General features: G+C 42.5%; 2 protein-coding genes across 2 annotated transcripts in view; both read left to right on the top strand.

Moving 5' to 3' along the window:
* LOC117265855 (collagen alpha-6(VI) chain-like) overlaps positions 1-3,445 on the top strand; it is a 58,033-nt gene extending 54,588 nt beyond the window's left edge. Inside the window, exons 31-32 of the mRNA XM_033640613.2 lie at positions 2,732-2,768; positions 3,233-3,445. Of these exons, the coding sequence (XP_033496504.2) occupies positions 2,732-2,768; positions 3,233-3,288 (93 nt within the window). The 3' untranslated portion in view covers positions 3,289-3,445. The remainder of the gene's footprint in view (positions 1-2,731; positions 2,769-3,232) is intronic.
* Positions 3,446-6,491: 3,046 nt separating this feature from the next.
* On the top strand, positions 6,492-15,458 carry LOC144464457 (collagen alpha-6(VI) chain-like). Its single transcript, XM_078171295.1, has 7 exons — positions 6,492-7,021; positions 8,369-8,459; positions 9,800-10,453; positions 10,561-10,648; positions 11,142-11,287; positions 13,281-13,328; positions 14,628-15,458. The coding sequence occupies exons 1-7, from the start codon at positions 6,578-6,580 to the stop codon at positions 14,852-14,854; spliced, it is 1,698 nt and encodes a 565-aa protein (XP_078027421.1). The 5' UTR covers positions 6,492-6,577; the 3' UTR covers positions 14,855-15,458.
* The last annotated feature ends 347 nt before the right edge of the window (positions 15,459-15,805 follow it).

Raw genomic sequence — 15,805 nt, 5'->3', positions numbered from 1 at the left:
TCCAGACTATTACCACTGTTCTAAAATACTGTTTTCTAAAATAGAAAATTATGTATTTCCAAAAAGAATGTAATCAATCTGGATCGTGTTTTATGTCGGGCCAAGCACAGTTTGTGTGAGAGCAAACGTCTCAGAAAACATACCGCCCCTTTTACCTGATTGACAAGTGGTATGTCCAGTCCGCTGCCCCATGACCCTCCTCCAGCCCCCCAGGTATCAAGTTTCACTCCAACACTGCACCTTCGACAAGAAGACGAGTTTCACGTGGTTCACAATGGGTAGATGCAAGTTTTTGGATGGGTGGCTTGACAATACCGTATATAAATACTGATTGGCCAAGGATTCCCAATTCACACACAGAGCTAGATGCAAGCTTTGTGTGAAATCGTTTGACGTCGCCAACATGGGGGAGAAGGCGCTTCTGAGCCACATGAAAGGGAAAAACACAGATGTCTCGTTACTGCATCGCTTGCACCCAGAGTCCCAACCTTTTTGCCTCAGCCCAGACATTGAACTTACCTGAGTTTTTATTTGCATGCCATTATGGTACTTGGCTACAGTCGACTATTAAGAATAATTAAATAAGATGTGAAATATGATACACTGATATATTTACTCAGATGTTGCATATTCTCTGGAAGAAAAAAACGCAGAGAAGTCTGGAAATTAGGGTATGGAAAAGTATGGAATTTTGAAATTCCAAATGCGTAGGAACCCTGAACATATGATGATCTTATAGACCATGATGCATCTCTGTAGACTGCTCAACTTAGACCTGTTGTCCTCGTTCACGGACACATTTTTATCTCATCTAGTGGTAGTAAGAGCACAATACACTAGGGATGTAACGATATGGAAAATTTGATATCTCGATTATAGTGACCGAATTATCACGGTAAACGATAATATTGCAATATTTTTTTAAGCGCTGTAAAATGTCCAAAAAATAGATACACTGAAATAACTTCACTAAATCTTGTAACTTCCTTATCATACTAAAATATTAACAGCCAAAATCTTATATTAAAATGAAACTTTCACATTAAAGGGGCAAGGGATTGGCACAGCAACAGAAAAATTTATTTTAAATTAACAAAATATGTAAACACATTACAGGAGCAAAGTTCATTTGTCTGGTGCATTTTAACAGTCAGCAAAATATGTAAACAATTTATATATTAATTATTTATTTATTAGCAAGAGAGGAAAAATATATATTAAACAAAACAATGCAAGAGTAGAACAAAAGACATACAATATATAGAATAGATATCACAAATGTGCAGGAGAAACCAAAAAAACCCTAAGGGCAATGGTCATCATTACACAGAATAATTCACACATTAGAAGTGTGCATGTGAGTCAGAGGATTACCTGTATGACGAAAGGAGTGCATGGTCTCGGTCAAAGGTTAACACGGCAGCGTTTTATGTTGTTTCCTTGAGCTTATGTCGAGAAAGCATAACTGGCCGCCTATATTGATTCTAGCTCGCCATACAATAACCATAATCACAGTGATTCAATCATAGCTGATCTCAATTAGCGTCACGTTACGTCGGTTTATATTCTGTCGGCTCCGCTCAGTGTTTTCAGCTCTGTTTCGTGTTGAAATACTTAACGTTAGCAACATAGCTGCTAATATGGCTAAGTAGCTACTCAGCTAGTATTAGCTCCTAAGTGTCTTAAACGAAAACGGAAAACCTAGTCGCTGTTTAGGAGGACAGATACCACTCAAATGTCCCGTATATGTCGAGAGTTACACATTATGACAATCTCAGTAAAACCGAAGTCCCTCACACAGTAACTGACATTTGCATAGCATAACTTGCATTGGCTGTAAAGCTGTGGATGATGGTCACGGAGATGAGCAGCAGATTTGTAGTGTTGCTACCCTTGGCAGCAACTTTCTTTCTGCATGTTCTGCACACAGGATGGTTGTCCTCCACCAGCTGTCCCTCGGCATTCTTCAGAAACCCAAAGTACGCCCAGACCTCAGACTTTGTGCGTTTATTTGGGGGGAAAATGTCCTGAGTGTCGCTCTCAACACTTTCCGCCATGTTTTCATTCTTTGTGTTTACACATGCTACGCATTCACGCAGCGTCTGCATCGCGAGACTTGAATGAGGCTGTTATTACATGTCCTGATAATCCACCGCAATAATGCAATTAATTTAAACATAAACGGACATTCTTACCGTGTAAAAATTAACCGAGATTTACTGTAATATCGGTAATCGTTACATCCCTAATATGCACTAATCCCTGCAAAAACAAGATGGCGGCCATTTCTGCCAAGCCAGTCTGCAGCTGATCCCAACACAGAAGTGGACAAGGTCCAAAACCTGATCACATTTTTATTCTTGAAACTTGTTTATTTATGATTAATAAAGTTTGTAGTTTTGTAAATTTGACCAATTTTAGCAACAGTAACAAGATAAGATGCTGTTTATTAGAAAGAGCTCACAGCCACCCACAGGAAATTTTTTACTGCAACACACATACTCTTACAACATACGCTCTTGCTTATTAAACGTACATACTTTTACTTCGGGAAGGTTTTGAATGCAGGACTTTTACTCATAATGGTGTATTTTCACAGTGTGGTGTCAGTACTTTTACTGCGGTAAAAGGTCTGAATTTTTTCTGGAAGCTTTCCTTTAAACTCACTTCACCTGTCTACATTAAAAGAAATAATTGATTTATTTAAACACGTTATTTTCTGTTGTTTCAGGAGTGCGAGCTGGTCACGTTAATCAGAGACAACTGTCGTAAGTGTTTCATGTTTGTGAACCAGCTGATTTGTTTAGAAGATAGAAACATGTATCTGTGGGTCTCCTTTTAGTGAGTCATACCATACTGTAAATCATTAATTTAATTATTAGGATTTTAAAAACTGTTTTGTTGGTCACCTGGTGGCTTAGTGGGTAAAGCAGGTGTCCCACAGCAGCCACAGGCTTGATTCCAGCCTGCAGCCCCCTCCTGCATGCCATCCTCTCTCCTACCTTCACACTTAGACTGTCCTAGACTGTGAATATAACCTTGTGAACAGCTCACACTCTCTGATCATCTCCTTATGTTTTATTTTTGCCACAGTGAGTCTCAGTGGATGTTGTTAGGATTTTTCTACATAGTTTGTCAATGTGAAAACCAACCATGCAAAATGTAGTGACATGTTTTATTGCTGCAGTACCTCAGAATTAACTGATGTTTCCTTTTTTTCTCCTCCACACAGAATGTTGCACTGGTATGTATTATAACTCCATTCAGTCTCTCAGAACAGTGTGGTGAGTATAGAACAAAACTTCAGCTGTGAGATTTACTCTCCTTATCATCAAGAAAATATGAATTTACCCTTTCACTCCTCCGTCTTTTTTCATGCCTGTAACAGATGATTTTGGATCGTTTTGGGCAGTTACATAATGTTTCTGTATTTAGGCACAGTATATTGTGCAGAGGCCGGTGATATAGGAATGTTTCAATTATCTATAATAATTAGAGTGCAGTCATAGACAGTGCTGGGAGCAGTCCCATGCACAGACATTTTTGGCAGCAGGAGCTCAAGGCAAAAAGGGAACCCCTTCCACAAATAGTTTGGGCACATGTGCAAAAATATTCTTTCGTGTGCTTGCAAAGCTCGCCCTGCTGAGACGTGTCTGTGTGTGTGCCCACACCTGAAGGGCTCTTTAGGCCTCAGTACATACAGAACATTTGTGCACATGTAACAAGTTAGTACTCTTGTGTTGTGTAGATGAAATGATGACCCACTCTCAGTCACTGTTTGGCTTGGACCCGCATTTATTTCGACACTGGTGAATATAAAATAAGAAAATCAGCCTCCACAGCCAGCTGTCATTAACAGTGCAGCTCAACGTGCACTGACACAAAACGAAACAAAACACGTAAAGCTTGCTGCAAATCAAACAGCCACAGCACCTGGATTAGCCTCGACTAACGGCCAACAAGCTAATAAGGTTACCTACACAGTAACCTGCACAGCTCCTTGCTCAAAATACATCTCCAACCACCCAACATCATCACAGAACATTCATTAGTGTTTTCATGAGCTTTTATGGCTCATTTACGCCACAAAAAAACAAACTTTTAACCATAAAAGCAAAGTATATTTGCGGAGCTTAGCCGAAGTCAACCTACCATGAGTCCAGAGACATCAGACTGTAAAAGAGCATGGGGCGCCTCCGTGAAGTCAAAACAAACAAACAACAAAATAAGACAGTAAATAACATAATAATGAAACGGGTAAGTTTGCAACAATAAATTGAAATCAATGCACCTTCAATAATGACGGAAAGACAGCTTATATTAACTTATTAACTCCGTTACACACAGTAATGAGCAGGTCTGTCTATACAATGTATTAAGATCTATACTATACACACCTAGCTGCAGCTACACATTTACTTTCTACATTTATCATTCATTTATAACAGGCAACAACAAAGAAAACAGTGACACACTGTGCACAGTTTAGTGATCTATGAAATAAATTACCATCACAATCAACAAATCTTTGCACAACATTGAGGGAATTTCACACCTGCCCTGCCCCCTCAGTGGGGTTCATCTGGGCAGATGTGAACACAGTAATTGTACTCGCACCAAAACAACCGGACCGAGGCCTTCTTGAAGAGGTGGTCTCAGTCCGGTTCCAAAGGAACTCTGGTGCGGTTGGTTTGTGGTGAGAAGGTGTTCCGACCTGGATGTGAAGCAACTGCAGTCACATGACACATTGTTTGGGTTAAACATGAGCATGTTACAGTCCTGGAGGATTATTAATGTGCACCTCCTCCTGTACTGCCTTAATATGCACATTCAGCACATCCAATGCATCAAAACATTGTTTTCTAGTTGGAGCCGCGCCTCGTTTTCAAACTGTATGCTTTGACTAAAATGAACAATGACAGCAATATAGTCCACGATGAGCAGCGCTAAAATCAACCTGCGTAGTTGTCCCTCCATTGTGACATTAGAAAGTGTCACATTTATCTTGCAAGTGTACTCTTCTTCAACGTTTGCTTTACTTCCTGGATTTTTCCCACATGGAAATTCTGACCAATCAAGAGCAGCTTTCTCACACAAGGCATTTGATCTGGTCCTCTTGTAAATGCTGCCGTGAGAACACGAACCAACTCTAGGCAATTATACAACTTTCGAACAACATGAGTCCCTGATTCAGACCAGAGGAGACCACTCTAGGGCTGACAGCAGCCCGAACAACACAGCTCTCTCAATAAATGAAATAGTAAACCAACCAGTCTCCAAACTACAAAGTAGGTCTATGTTTAATTGCAACAGTCAGGCTAAGTGCATTCTGCTTGCCTCTCCTCATTTTATCTTCTCCAGACCTTTCCTTGGCTCTCTGATCCGCGTCTTTAAATAGTCAAATTCTTATAATAATCTTCTAAATAAGCTTTAAATATTCTTAAAGAATGCCAGAGAACACACACGTGCAGCTCCTCATCTCCTCAAACGTGTCTTTGTGCGCGGCGTATTTGTTCAGCACCAAGCTGCACATCAGATGTGTTTAAATGAACTATCAGAGCCGTGGTGTGGGAGATGTAAACATTGTTTCAAGTAAAGCTTTGGTTTACAAAGACATGTGAAGGTCAGAAAACAATTCAGCATCTGTCTCTGCTCACACCGGGCAATTGGTGAATCCCAGTACACAAGAGAGAGTTGGGCCCTGATCACACAGAAAGCATGAAGACCCTCAGAAAACATGAGACCCTAAAAAAGAGGCTGGATCATGGGGAGTACCACCAGTTGGTCCAGGAGCTTCTCCTCCATCATGGATGTTTACAGGCAGATTTTAGGATGACTCAGGGGCAGTTTGACAACCTGCTGTCTATCATCAGGCCGTATAGCTCTGGGTATCCAGCAACCACTACCACCAGTTTCTCCTCCATTGTTTGCCAACTGTAAACTTGTTGTCGTGACCACCACAGAAGCCCCGCCTCTCAGATCATCTGACTGGACAATGGAGAAAAAGATGACGAAAAAAGAGATGAAGTGGGGCGCTTTTCTGCTCTGAGTTCAACTGTTTCTCATTTTTAATTGAGAACTGATGTCATGGGCCAAATTATAAAACTTAAAATAAAATTACGAAAAGAAATTAAAGAAAAAAAAAGTCTCACAAAAAGAGCACTTATCTAGTCAGAGGGCAAAAGGGCGGGTGCTTCACGTTCCTGGTTGGTAGGGTTATTTCTAAAATGTATTCCACTACAGATTACTGCACACAGGCCCTACAGTGTGATTCCATTCCATTGGATTACTCAAACTAAATAACGTATTCTAAATACTCAAGATTACTTTGGAATACTTTAAATCGTCTTGATGAGCTCATTGCCCGGGTCTTGCTGGCTTCTGCTCCGTCTTTCTATGACTTTGAATAAAACTGTCGAACCTCTGAAATCTGTTACGTGCTAAATCTGAACAAACATTTTTCCACTTTGAGGGTTTTCAGTTATATTTGTTATTTTATTCTCCATTTTTCTCGACATTAACTCCTCTAGATAAAGAATGTCCAGCCTACCCCACCGAGCTGGTGTTTGGTCTGGACATGTCGGAGGACGTGACCGAGACAGCCTTCAACAATCAGCGAAAAGCCCTTGTCAACCTACTGGAAGACATCAACATCTCTGAGAGCAACTGTCCGAATGGTGCTCGTGTCGCTGTGGTGGGTTACAACGCCAGCGTCACGTACCTGATCCGCTTCCAGGATTACCACCGCAAGAAAAAGCTGATTGAATCTGTGAAGAACCTCCGCTGGGACTCAGTGCCTGAGCGGCGCAACCTGGGGGCCGCCATGCGCTTCGTGGCTCATAACCTCTTCAAACGTGTTCGTGCAGGAGTGATGATGAGGAAGGTGGCTGTCTTTTTCTCCAATGGGCCGTCACAGGAAAGTTCTGAAATTGTCACCGCCATGATGGAGTACCGGGCCCTCAACATCGTCCCAGTGGTCATCTCTCTGCGTAACGCTCCGGCTGTTGAACGAGCAATGGAGGTAGGTTTGGTTCATCTGTAGAGGTCAGAAGCTCAAGGTCATTTCTGTTGAACCAGCAGCCTCAGAGAGTCACATCCAGACTAGACACTGTCGCTTCAGTTCGTCAAGGTATCGATCAAGAGTCATCGATCACCTCAAACTTCAGGTGTTGAGAAAGAGCCTAACACCAGTAATCAGACTACTCAGTGTGTTTGTGCCCCAAGATGGTCACTTAATTAGATTAGAACATGGGTTGGCAACGTCTTTGACTAAAGTGCCATTACATAATTTTAATTTTTATCTGTTCAGTCAAATATTGTTATTGGAACTCAACATATCCACAGGTCCCTGGTAGCTACACACTCTTACACCCGAAATAATAATTTAGCAGCCAAGCGGTACAACTGAACTCCAAATCATTACAGTGCAGCAGACATATTACAAACAGCAGAGCCTACCCATGACCTCTTGGGGCCGTACACACACCACGTCTTTAACCGCCTGGAAAACACGAGGTCAGGCGCTCTGTGCTACTCAGGTTGTGTTTGAGGTTGGTTGACACATAGAGACAGACAACCATTCACACTCGCATTCACACCTATGGACAATTTAGAGTCACCAATTAACCTGCATGTCTTTGGACTGTGGGAGGAAGCTGGAGCACCTGGAGGAAACCCACGCTGACACAGGGAGAACATGCAAACTCCACACAGAAGGGCTCCCACACCTCAGGTTTGTGGGTTTGGGGATTTTGGTGTTAAAAGAGAATGTGATACAGTACATGAGATAAAATAGGCAACTGTTGCACTTATTTTCATTCCTGACACCCCATGTATGTTGGTTCAGGCTGAAATCATCTAGTCTGGCTTTGAGAGTCTCATATTCAGTAGAATAATGTTCCCTGAAGATGTTTATTCTGCTGCTATGAACTGTTTCAAGTCCCTGTGCTCCCCGCCTTTTACACAACACCACCTCCTCATTTGCACCAGTGCCAATATTTTACTTAAATGTTGTTCAGCAGAGGGAGTTTTTTGGGAGCTGGTTCAGCCTTCAAACACAAATTAATTCCTGTTACGTTTGTACTTCGTCTCTCCTATCAATCACAAAAACACTTTGTGTCTGATGTCAGAAATTTGTCTTCAACATTGAGAAACAGCTGCTGTGTTTGAAAAAAATCACACTGTTGCTGTCAAATAAATAATTATGTTGGAGAGCATGTACAAGAACTTCTGCATCTCTAAGTCTGGAGATGCATGTCAGCTGTATGTGGCTCCTCTAAGGCTGCTTGTCTTACCAACAGTAACTCAGACTCACTTTTTGGCAAAATAAATTGAGTGATAAATAATGACAGCTGCTGTTTGGCCTCAGGTCGACGACACAAGAAACTTCGTCTATACAGTGATGGGGAGGGACGTGGCTGCAGACCTGCAGAAGGTCAAGGACTGTGCAATCTGTTACGGTAAACACTGAGCCTCGTGCTTGGATTCACATTTGATATCAGTCATTAATCATATTCTCAAATATGTGCGTGCGTGTTCACCAGCACATTTACTGAAGTTTGAGATTACACTGAAAACTCGGTGACGAGGATCACCTGAAAAACTTTGTGCAGTGTTTCCCATACATTCATTTATCTGTGGCGGTGCGCCACGAATAAATTATCTCCGCCACATATAGATTTTTATGCTTTTGGCGCTACCTGTTCGACCTCGCTCATAAACACATTATAATGGGACTCACTGTCTGTGAATGTAGCTTGTCGTTACAATTCCGGTGCAATAGGTGGCATCGTAAAGACGCACTTAATGCACCTGGTCCGCCAGAAGAAGAAGAAGAAGAAGAAGCAGACGTAGGTGCAGAACGGATCCAAAGACCTCTCGGTACAAATATGTGAGCAAACAAGTCCAAAAGTGGTCCAAACAACTCTAACTCATCATGTTATATTAGCCTGTGTCTGTATTAACATAGCTGGAAGCTCAACATGTGCAGAGACATTAACTCACGCTGTTAGTAGTGTTAACTGCAGCGCGAGTCCCGTAGCAGCTCGCCCCCGTTAATCAATTACAGCGGCTGCACCGGCAACGGGAGCGGCGCGACAACCACTGTCTGTCGACAACTCTTTATTTTACGCGGCTCTTCTATTTTTGTCGCGCTACGCTCCCCTACGCGACCCTCCAGCAGATAAAAACTACATGAAGTAGTGTGCTAAACGAGCACAATGTGTTTTTAAATGAATAAACCATTATCAGAGGTGATATGTGATGATTCTTTTTCATGCATTTACCCATGTTTATCCGTGACATTGAATAAATGTCCGTGGCGGACATTTGAAAGCGAGTAGATAACAAACAGTACAGTAAACTTGTAGTTAACTCAAATATATGTAATAACTTAGGTGGAAAATGCTTTAACATTTCATGCAGCCTACATGCAGCCTCTTGGCTCAGCAAACGGTAAACAACCCCGCTGGCTTCTCTATGTGTCGCTTCCGTACGCAGTCAGTGGAGCCCAAATGAATACGCCGCGACGCTACGCTGACGTGACGCTTACGTTTGCAGGTGGAGCCCAGCTGTAAGGTTCTGCTCATTAGTAATTAACTCTGACGTTGGATGTTCACTCCTTCACACAGATGAGTATTGAAAAATACTCCCCCCCCCCAACCACCACAAATAGATTCCTGTCCTGTGGGAAACACTGTTTGTGGTACCATCAGAAATATTTAACTCAAAGTTAGATCAGTGAAGTCACATCAGGAGCCGTTTATAACCAAGTCAGTGATGATGATTGTTCTGTCTTCAGACCCCTGTAGGCCTTCAGAGTTGTGCACCTTCATCCAGGACGTCCCAACTCCTCAGGAAGTCAACATGGACCTGGTGATGGTGTTGGACAGCTCCAGGGAGATGCAGACTGATGAGTACGCCGGCGCCCAGCAGCTGCTTGGCTCTGTGGTGCAACAGCTGGTCGTGAGCCCACAGCCCCGCAGGACCGGCAGCCAGGCCCGTGTGGCTGTAGTCCAACAGAGCGGCACCCGAAAGCCCAGGGTGGAGTTTGGACTGGTCACCTACCAGAACCAGAACCTGATGAGGAGCCACCTGCTGCGGAACATGACTCAGCAGGGCGGCTCCTCGGCGCTGGGACAGACGCTGGAGTTCACCCTGAGGGACGTGCTCCTGAAGGCTGGCCAGCCCCGGAGGAGGAGAGCAATGCTGACCGTGGTGGGCACCCGCACGGCTTCTGAGGACCAAGCCAAGCTGCGCTACATCTCCCAGAAGGCCAAGTGTGAGGGGGTGGCGCTGTTTGTGGTGACAGTCGGCGAGCGCTACGACCAGGCGCAGGTGGAGGAGCTGGCCAGCCCGCCCTTAGCACAGCACCTGATCCACGTGGGCAGACTGAGGCCTGACGAGCAGGACTACGTCCAGCGCTTCTTCAGAGTCTTCCTCTCCACCCTCAAACGTAAGAACACACTGACAGCTTCTTGTCCAGATCATAACTGTAAAGACACTTCTTCTTCTTGTTTCTAAACAACAACAAACTTGAATGTGTGTGTGTGCTCCTCTCAGTGGGGACGAACGCGTATCCTCCTCCTTCACTGAGACAGACCTGCAGCCAGCTGAGGGAGCCACAAGAGGCTCTAGCATTTGAAAACGGGTAACTCACACTTTCTAAAGATCTACACACAACCTCCGAGGGAACAAATCAAACATATTAAAAATGCGTCGTCACCACAAATGTGACATTTACATGTTTGATTCATTGAAGGCCAACAAAGCTGAGCAGGGAGAACAGGTCTGTGAGGATTACAGCATGACTGTATAACTGGAAACAGACACAAGTGATGAGCTCATTTGGTTCAAAGTAAAGTCACTGCTTCAGCTACAAGTATGCTGTTATTATGTAATCCTGCTCTGTGATTCATCAACTTAAGAAGGCAATGATGATGGTGTCTGCTTGATTTTTTTGCCTCAGATGAGAGCCTAGGAGTCTAGACTCCTCCTTGTGACCAAAACGGCTTCCTGTACTGAAAGAAATCTAAAAACAGAATGATCCAGAATAAGATCAGCAGGACAGATTAAAAAAAACTCTGTAATGTTTTGAGAAAATGTTTCCATGAATCAGTGAATTGTGTCTGCTGTGTGTCCAGTCAGGGGTCAGCAGACCTACAGATGGATTTTGTGGAGGAGTTTGAGGAGCAGAGAGGAGGAAAGACTCAGTCTAGACACCGGGACGTCGTTGAAACGTTGACCAAAGAAGACAGCCAGAGTTCCCTCTCAGGAGCTGAAGTCAATGGTAGCCCACACACCACTCAATACACACTTACACACACTGTAAATACATTTTATGGTTTGTTGTAGCTCAGAGGGGCGGAGTCAGTGTCATGGGAGGAATGTAGGATCGTCTCCAGATCCCTATAAAGAATACACTAAAGGGGAACATCAGTATTGTCTCACCTGGACCCTTTCTTCCCAGTGTTTTTGTGTCTAAGTGATGAATGCACACTTCCTGTCTGTCGTGTCTCCAGCAGTGTGTGACAGGTTTAAGGGCTGATTTACGAGCACACACTTACTGATCATCATCTAAAAAGCTCAACATCTATTTATGCTCTCAACAAATAACTAATGTGAGACAACTAGGATTTGTCCCCAGGTTCATTGTAAACTCTGACTTATCCATGTGACTGTTAAGAAGCAGAAACATAACTTGTTTCTTCATGTGCAACATGTTAGTCTGGAGGTTTAAACTGGTGTCCTCTCACAGAGTTGGTGATTCAAACTAAACTTTGATCTCTGTCAGAGAAAACTGATCTGAGTTCAGACTGTTTACTTACAGCACAGCTACACTCACAGATAACTGAGCCTCCTACCTGCCTGTCAAACACCATCAACCCACAAACCTTCTCCAGTCCGGACTGAGTGGAGTCCTGCGGGGTGAAGCTGTGAAGGCTGCGAGCGGAGCTAGCTGCTAACAGCCACCGCTGCAACTAACAAACTCCACAAATCCATTCAGCAGCTCCACCATCCACAGTCAGACACACACGGCTGATTATTTACTGCTGAATTACAGCTCACAGCTTGCACCAACCCAAACATCCTGGTGCGGACTATTTACTGGAGTTTACCAGCCTGTCGCTCATCAGGCATCTGAAGATCATTACAAGCACGGCTGTTCTCGGCTTTCAATGTCCGACAGTCCACCACTAACATTCTTGTCACGTCTCGTCTTGTCAGTGAACATGAAACATTAATTTCATCTTAGTGTTTATTATCAAGATCTATTTTTAGCTCGTCATCGTCTTGTTTTCATGGTGGAAAAAAGGTTGTTGACGAAAACTCTTTGTCATAGTTTTCTTTAATTAAATTAACACTGCATTATGATGAGCACACACTGTAATTTATCTTGACTCAATCCCACACACACCGTCCTGCTGACACAAATACTAGAACAGTGCTTTCCTACCTTTTTCAGCATCAGTTACCATGTGATTTATCCCGGTAAAAAGAGAACCAGCTTCGTAGTACTGAAAACCCAGAGTTAACCGTGAAGTTACCTCGCTAACGGCAAATCCTGCTTCGTAGTTCAGGCCTCAGGTCTAAACTGTGCCCTTATCCTCTTAGATTTTTTTCAAGTTTATGTCTTGAACATTAAATAAATCTTAAAAATAACTATTTCATTTTCTTTCATGAAATGCTGAGATACTGTCCAAAGTTTTCTCACACCCCTCCAAATCAAGAAGGCCTTGCACCTTCATGTGAAGCTTTGGCGACCCCTAGTGGTGATCAGGATCTCCAGGTTGGGAACCACTAGAGCACTAAATATGGATTCATGTGCTGCTGCAACTCGTCCCCAACAAAGTCAGTGAGCAGCTGTTTTAGGAAATCACGGATGAAACTTTATATTTGTGTCTTTAAAGATTTTTGTCTTCAGTAGGAACCAGTGAGCCTGGAGCTGAGAGACACAGACAGGAAGTCAGACACTACTGAGAGACAGACTGACTTGTTGTTGCACGAGATGTGTTGACAGTAAGATAGATATAGACAAATAGTAGACTGATTCTTTAAGGTCATCAGAGGAGTCTTATTTTATTTATTTTCTTATCTCTAAAAACCTTCTCAGTGGGTTTTTAATGGCGCGTTCACTGACAGTAGTTAGTGTTCGCTTTCTCGTGTGGGTGTGAACTCAGTCAGTGAAGTAGTAAACTGTTTTTATGAAGCCTCAGGAAGCACAAACAGCAGCTGCTGATTAAATACCTGAAGCTTCTGGCTGACTGTGTCGTCTCTCACAGAACCTGTCATCCTGCCGGCGCCGGAGACGACCACTACCATCCCCAAAGGTAAAAACTGAACTGCTCTGATCATCTCTGCTGTTCTGCTCTTGGTTGAGATGAAGTGAGAGGAACACTCAGTGTGACAGGATTTCTTTAAAAAGACAAATTTGTACCTACATTCGTTTAATCTGAACGTCCCTCCCTTTTGTTATTATTCTTTTGTTAAAGGTCCAGTGTGTAAGATTTAGGGGGATTTAGTGCCATCTAGTGGTGAGGACTGCAGATTACAACCAGCTGAAACTTCTCCTGGTTAGAATTCCTTCATTGTTCATTGTTCAGGAGCTTTTTACCTGGAGCTGAATTTTCCAGAGATCTCTTCCTTGCTAAAACAAACAGACCAGCTGATTTAAACTGGTAAAAACGCTGAATAAAAACAGTTTCACATTAAAAATCAGCATTTTTCCAATGTTGTCCAGCTCATCGTGGAGGGGCTGCTAGCTATGGTGGGCGACACAAATATGTTATTGTCCCTATTTGGAGCCAGTGTGTAGTTTGTCTGTTCTGGGCTACTGTAGAAACATGGCAGTGCAACACAACTCATGCGTAGATGAGGACCTGCTTTCTGTGTAGATATATACGGCTCATTCTAAGATAGCGAAAACACGAGTCTTACTTTTCGGTTTTTATCATCCTCTGTTAAAACTGTTATAACAAAAAGCAGAAACATTCATGGCAGGGTTCCTACAGCTGATGGCAAGTTAAATTTAATGCTTTTTAAGACTTTCTTAATGACACTCGGAAACAAATGAACCAGTGTCAGTTACTTGGGGTTAAGGACAATTTTGTCCAAACGTTTATTATAACTTACAGCATGTTTTGGGGCCAGTGAAAATGTTTGATGAAAAAAAAAAAAAAAGGACCACTTACTAGAGTCAAACGCACACATGGATAATGATGCGTTAAAGGTCCGAACATGTTGTGTTAATTCTTTTTAATCACATTAATCGATTAATTTTTCACCGCAGCTGTTTTCAGAGGCTATAGAGAGCTGACATATATATCATGCTGTCGTCTCAGAAAGGGGGGTAAATATCTTTTCAAATTTAGGCTCATTTTTGGCAGGGGAAACATAGCATGGCCATTTTCACAGAGGTCCTTTGACCTCTTCCCCCCAGGATGTCTGATTAAAATTGGGTTCTTTATTTTAAATCAATTAAAATGTGTGATTTTTAGCAACAACACCCAGTACGATCTCTTCAATCCAGAGGACTTCTTCATTACAAATAAGTCTGTAAAGCTTTTAACCAAAGATTAGAGTGACATGCTGAGTATAACACTTTCTCTCTCTGTCTGGTTTTTATCTAGACCCCTGTCTCCTCAGCCAGGACGCCGGCGGCTGCCAGAACTACACCATAATGTGGTTCTTCGACAGCGACAAGAGTAGATGCTCTCGCTTCTGGTACGGCGGATGCGACGGCAACGAAAACCGCTTCAAGACTCAGGAGGATTGTGTGAAACTCTGTCTGACAAGGAAGCGATTAAGAAGAGGAGGAGCAGCAAGACGTTTCACAGGATATCGCCGGAGCGGTTAAAGGAAACTGCCACTTTGTACTTAAAGTGAAACAGGAAAAATCTTCCAAAAGCACGTGCATCTTCAAGGAAAAATACCAAGGCGACGTCACAGAGAGCTGAAAAGCGTTCGCTTACAGCTCAGTGCAAACCAGAACACATCAGGGGAACATCAACATGTTCCAGAATCTCAACAGATGATTATTAAATAGTTTTCCTCATGACAAGTTGCCTTGCATTGGTTTCCTTGAACATGCATGTTTTGTTTTTCCCTAAAAAGAGCATCTTCTTTTCCAAAATTCCCCATGGAGCTTTTTTTTTTAATTGATACTGTTTGTCACCAGGTGTTTTGTACTTGTTAACTGTCTTTTGGACGTTGATTCCACCTTTTACTGTACACGACTGATGGTCGACGGAGCGTCGTGCTGCTTCTTTCAGGATATTTTCGATTTTTCATGAGACCAGGTGCTATTTTTGAGAGAAGATAAATTGTTGCAGGTCAAAAAGAACAAATACAACTGAAATGCAGGTCACATGATTCATCTGAATTTAGCAACATTTCTTCAGTAATACACTATCATTTTATATTTTGTACTAGTTTCTATTAAAATGAATATTTCACATACATTTCAAACCTTGATTGTCAATCAATATGCAGATTGTTTGTCCTCATCCATCTGTCTCTAAACACTGCTCACAAATGTGACACCAAACTCTGAAACTAGACATAAATACATATTATTTATTTCAAAATTGTGCTTTGAAGGTCAGTAAAGTGTGAAGCTCAAATAGCTGCTCATCACTGCAAAGTTATTCCTAATGAACTAAATCTCTGGGCAATTTAACACAGTAAAATATAGTAGATTTAAAATGATGTCTGAACAAAGTAATCTATAGTTTGCAGCAGATCCACACAGTACTGTCTTTCTGCCACAAGGTGGAGTCAAATCATTTGATTGGAAAGCAGGTGTCAT

Source organism: Epinephelus lanceolatus, chromosome 10 (assembly GCF_041903045.1).
Source record: "Epinephelus lanceolatus isolate andai-2023 chromosome 10, ASM4190304v1, whole genome shotgun sequence".
Lineage (NCBI taxonomy): Eukaryota > Metazoa > Chordata > Actinopteri > Perciformes > Serranidae > Epinephelus > Epinephelus lanceolatus.
The sequence above is the reverse complement of the archived record's forward strand: the minus strand, read 5'-3'. Positions and strand labels throughout refer to the sequence as shown.

What these genes read in the sequence shown, in the direction of transcription:
- LOC144464457 (XM_078171295.1), top strand. Translation starts at nt 6,578, where the DNA reads ATGTCGGAGGACGTGACCGAGACAGCCTTCAACAATCAGCGAAAAGCC. An exon ending in CTGTTGAACGAGCAATGGAG is followed by an intron (nt 7,022 to 8,368) that starts GTAGGTTTGGTT and finishes GTTTGGCCTCAG; the next exon opens with GTCGACGACACAAGAAACTT. An exon ending in CTCAGGAGCTGAAGTCAATG is followed by an intron (nt 11,288 to 13,280) that starts GTAGCCCACACA and finishes CGTCTCTCACAG; the next exon opens with AACCTGTCATCCTGCCGGCG.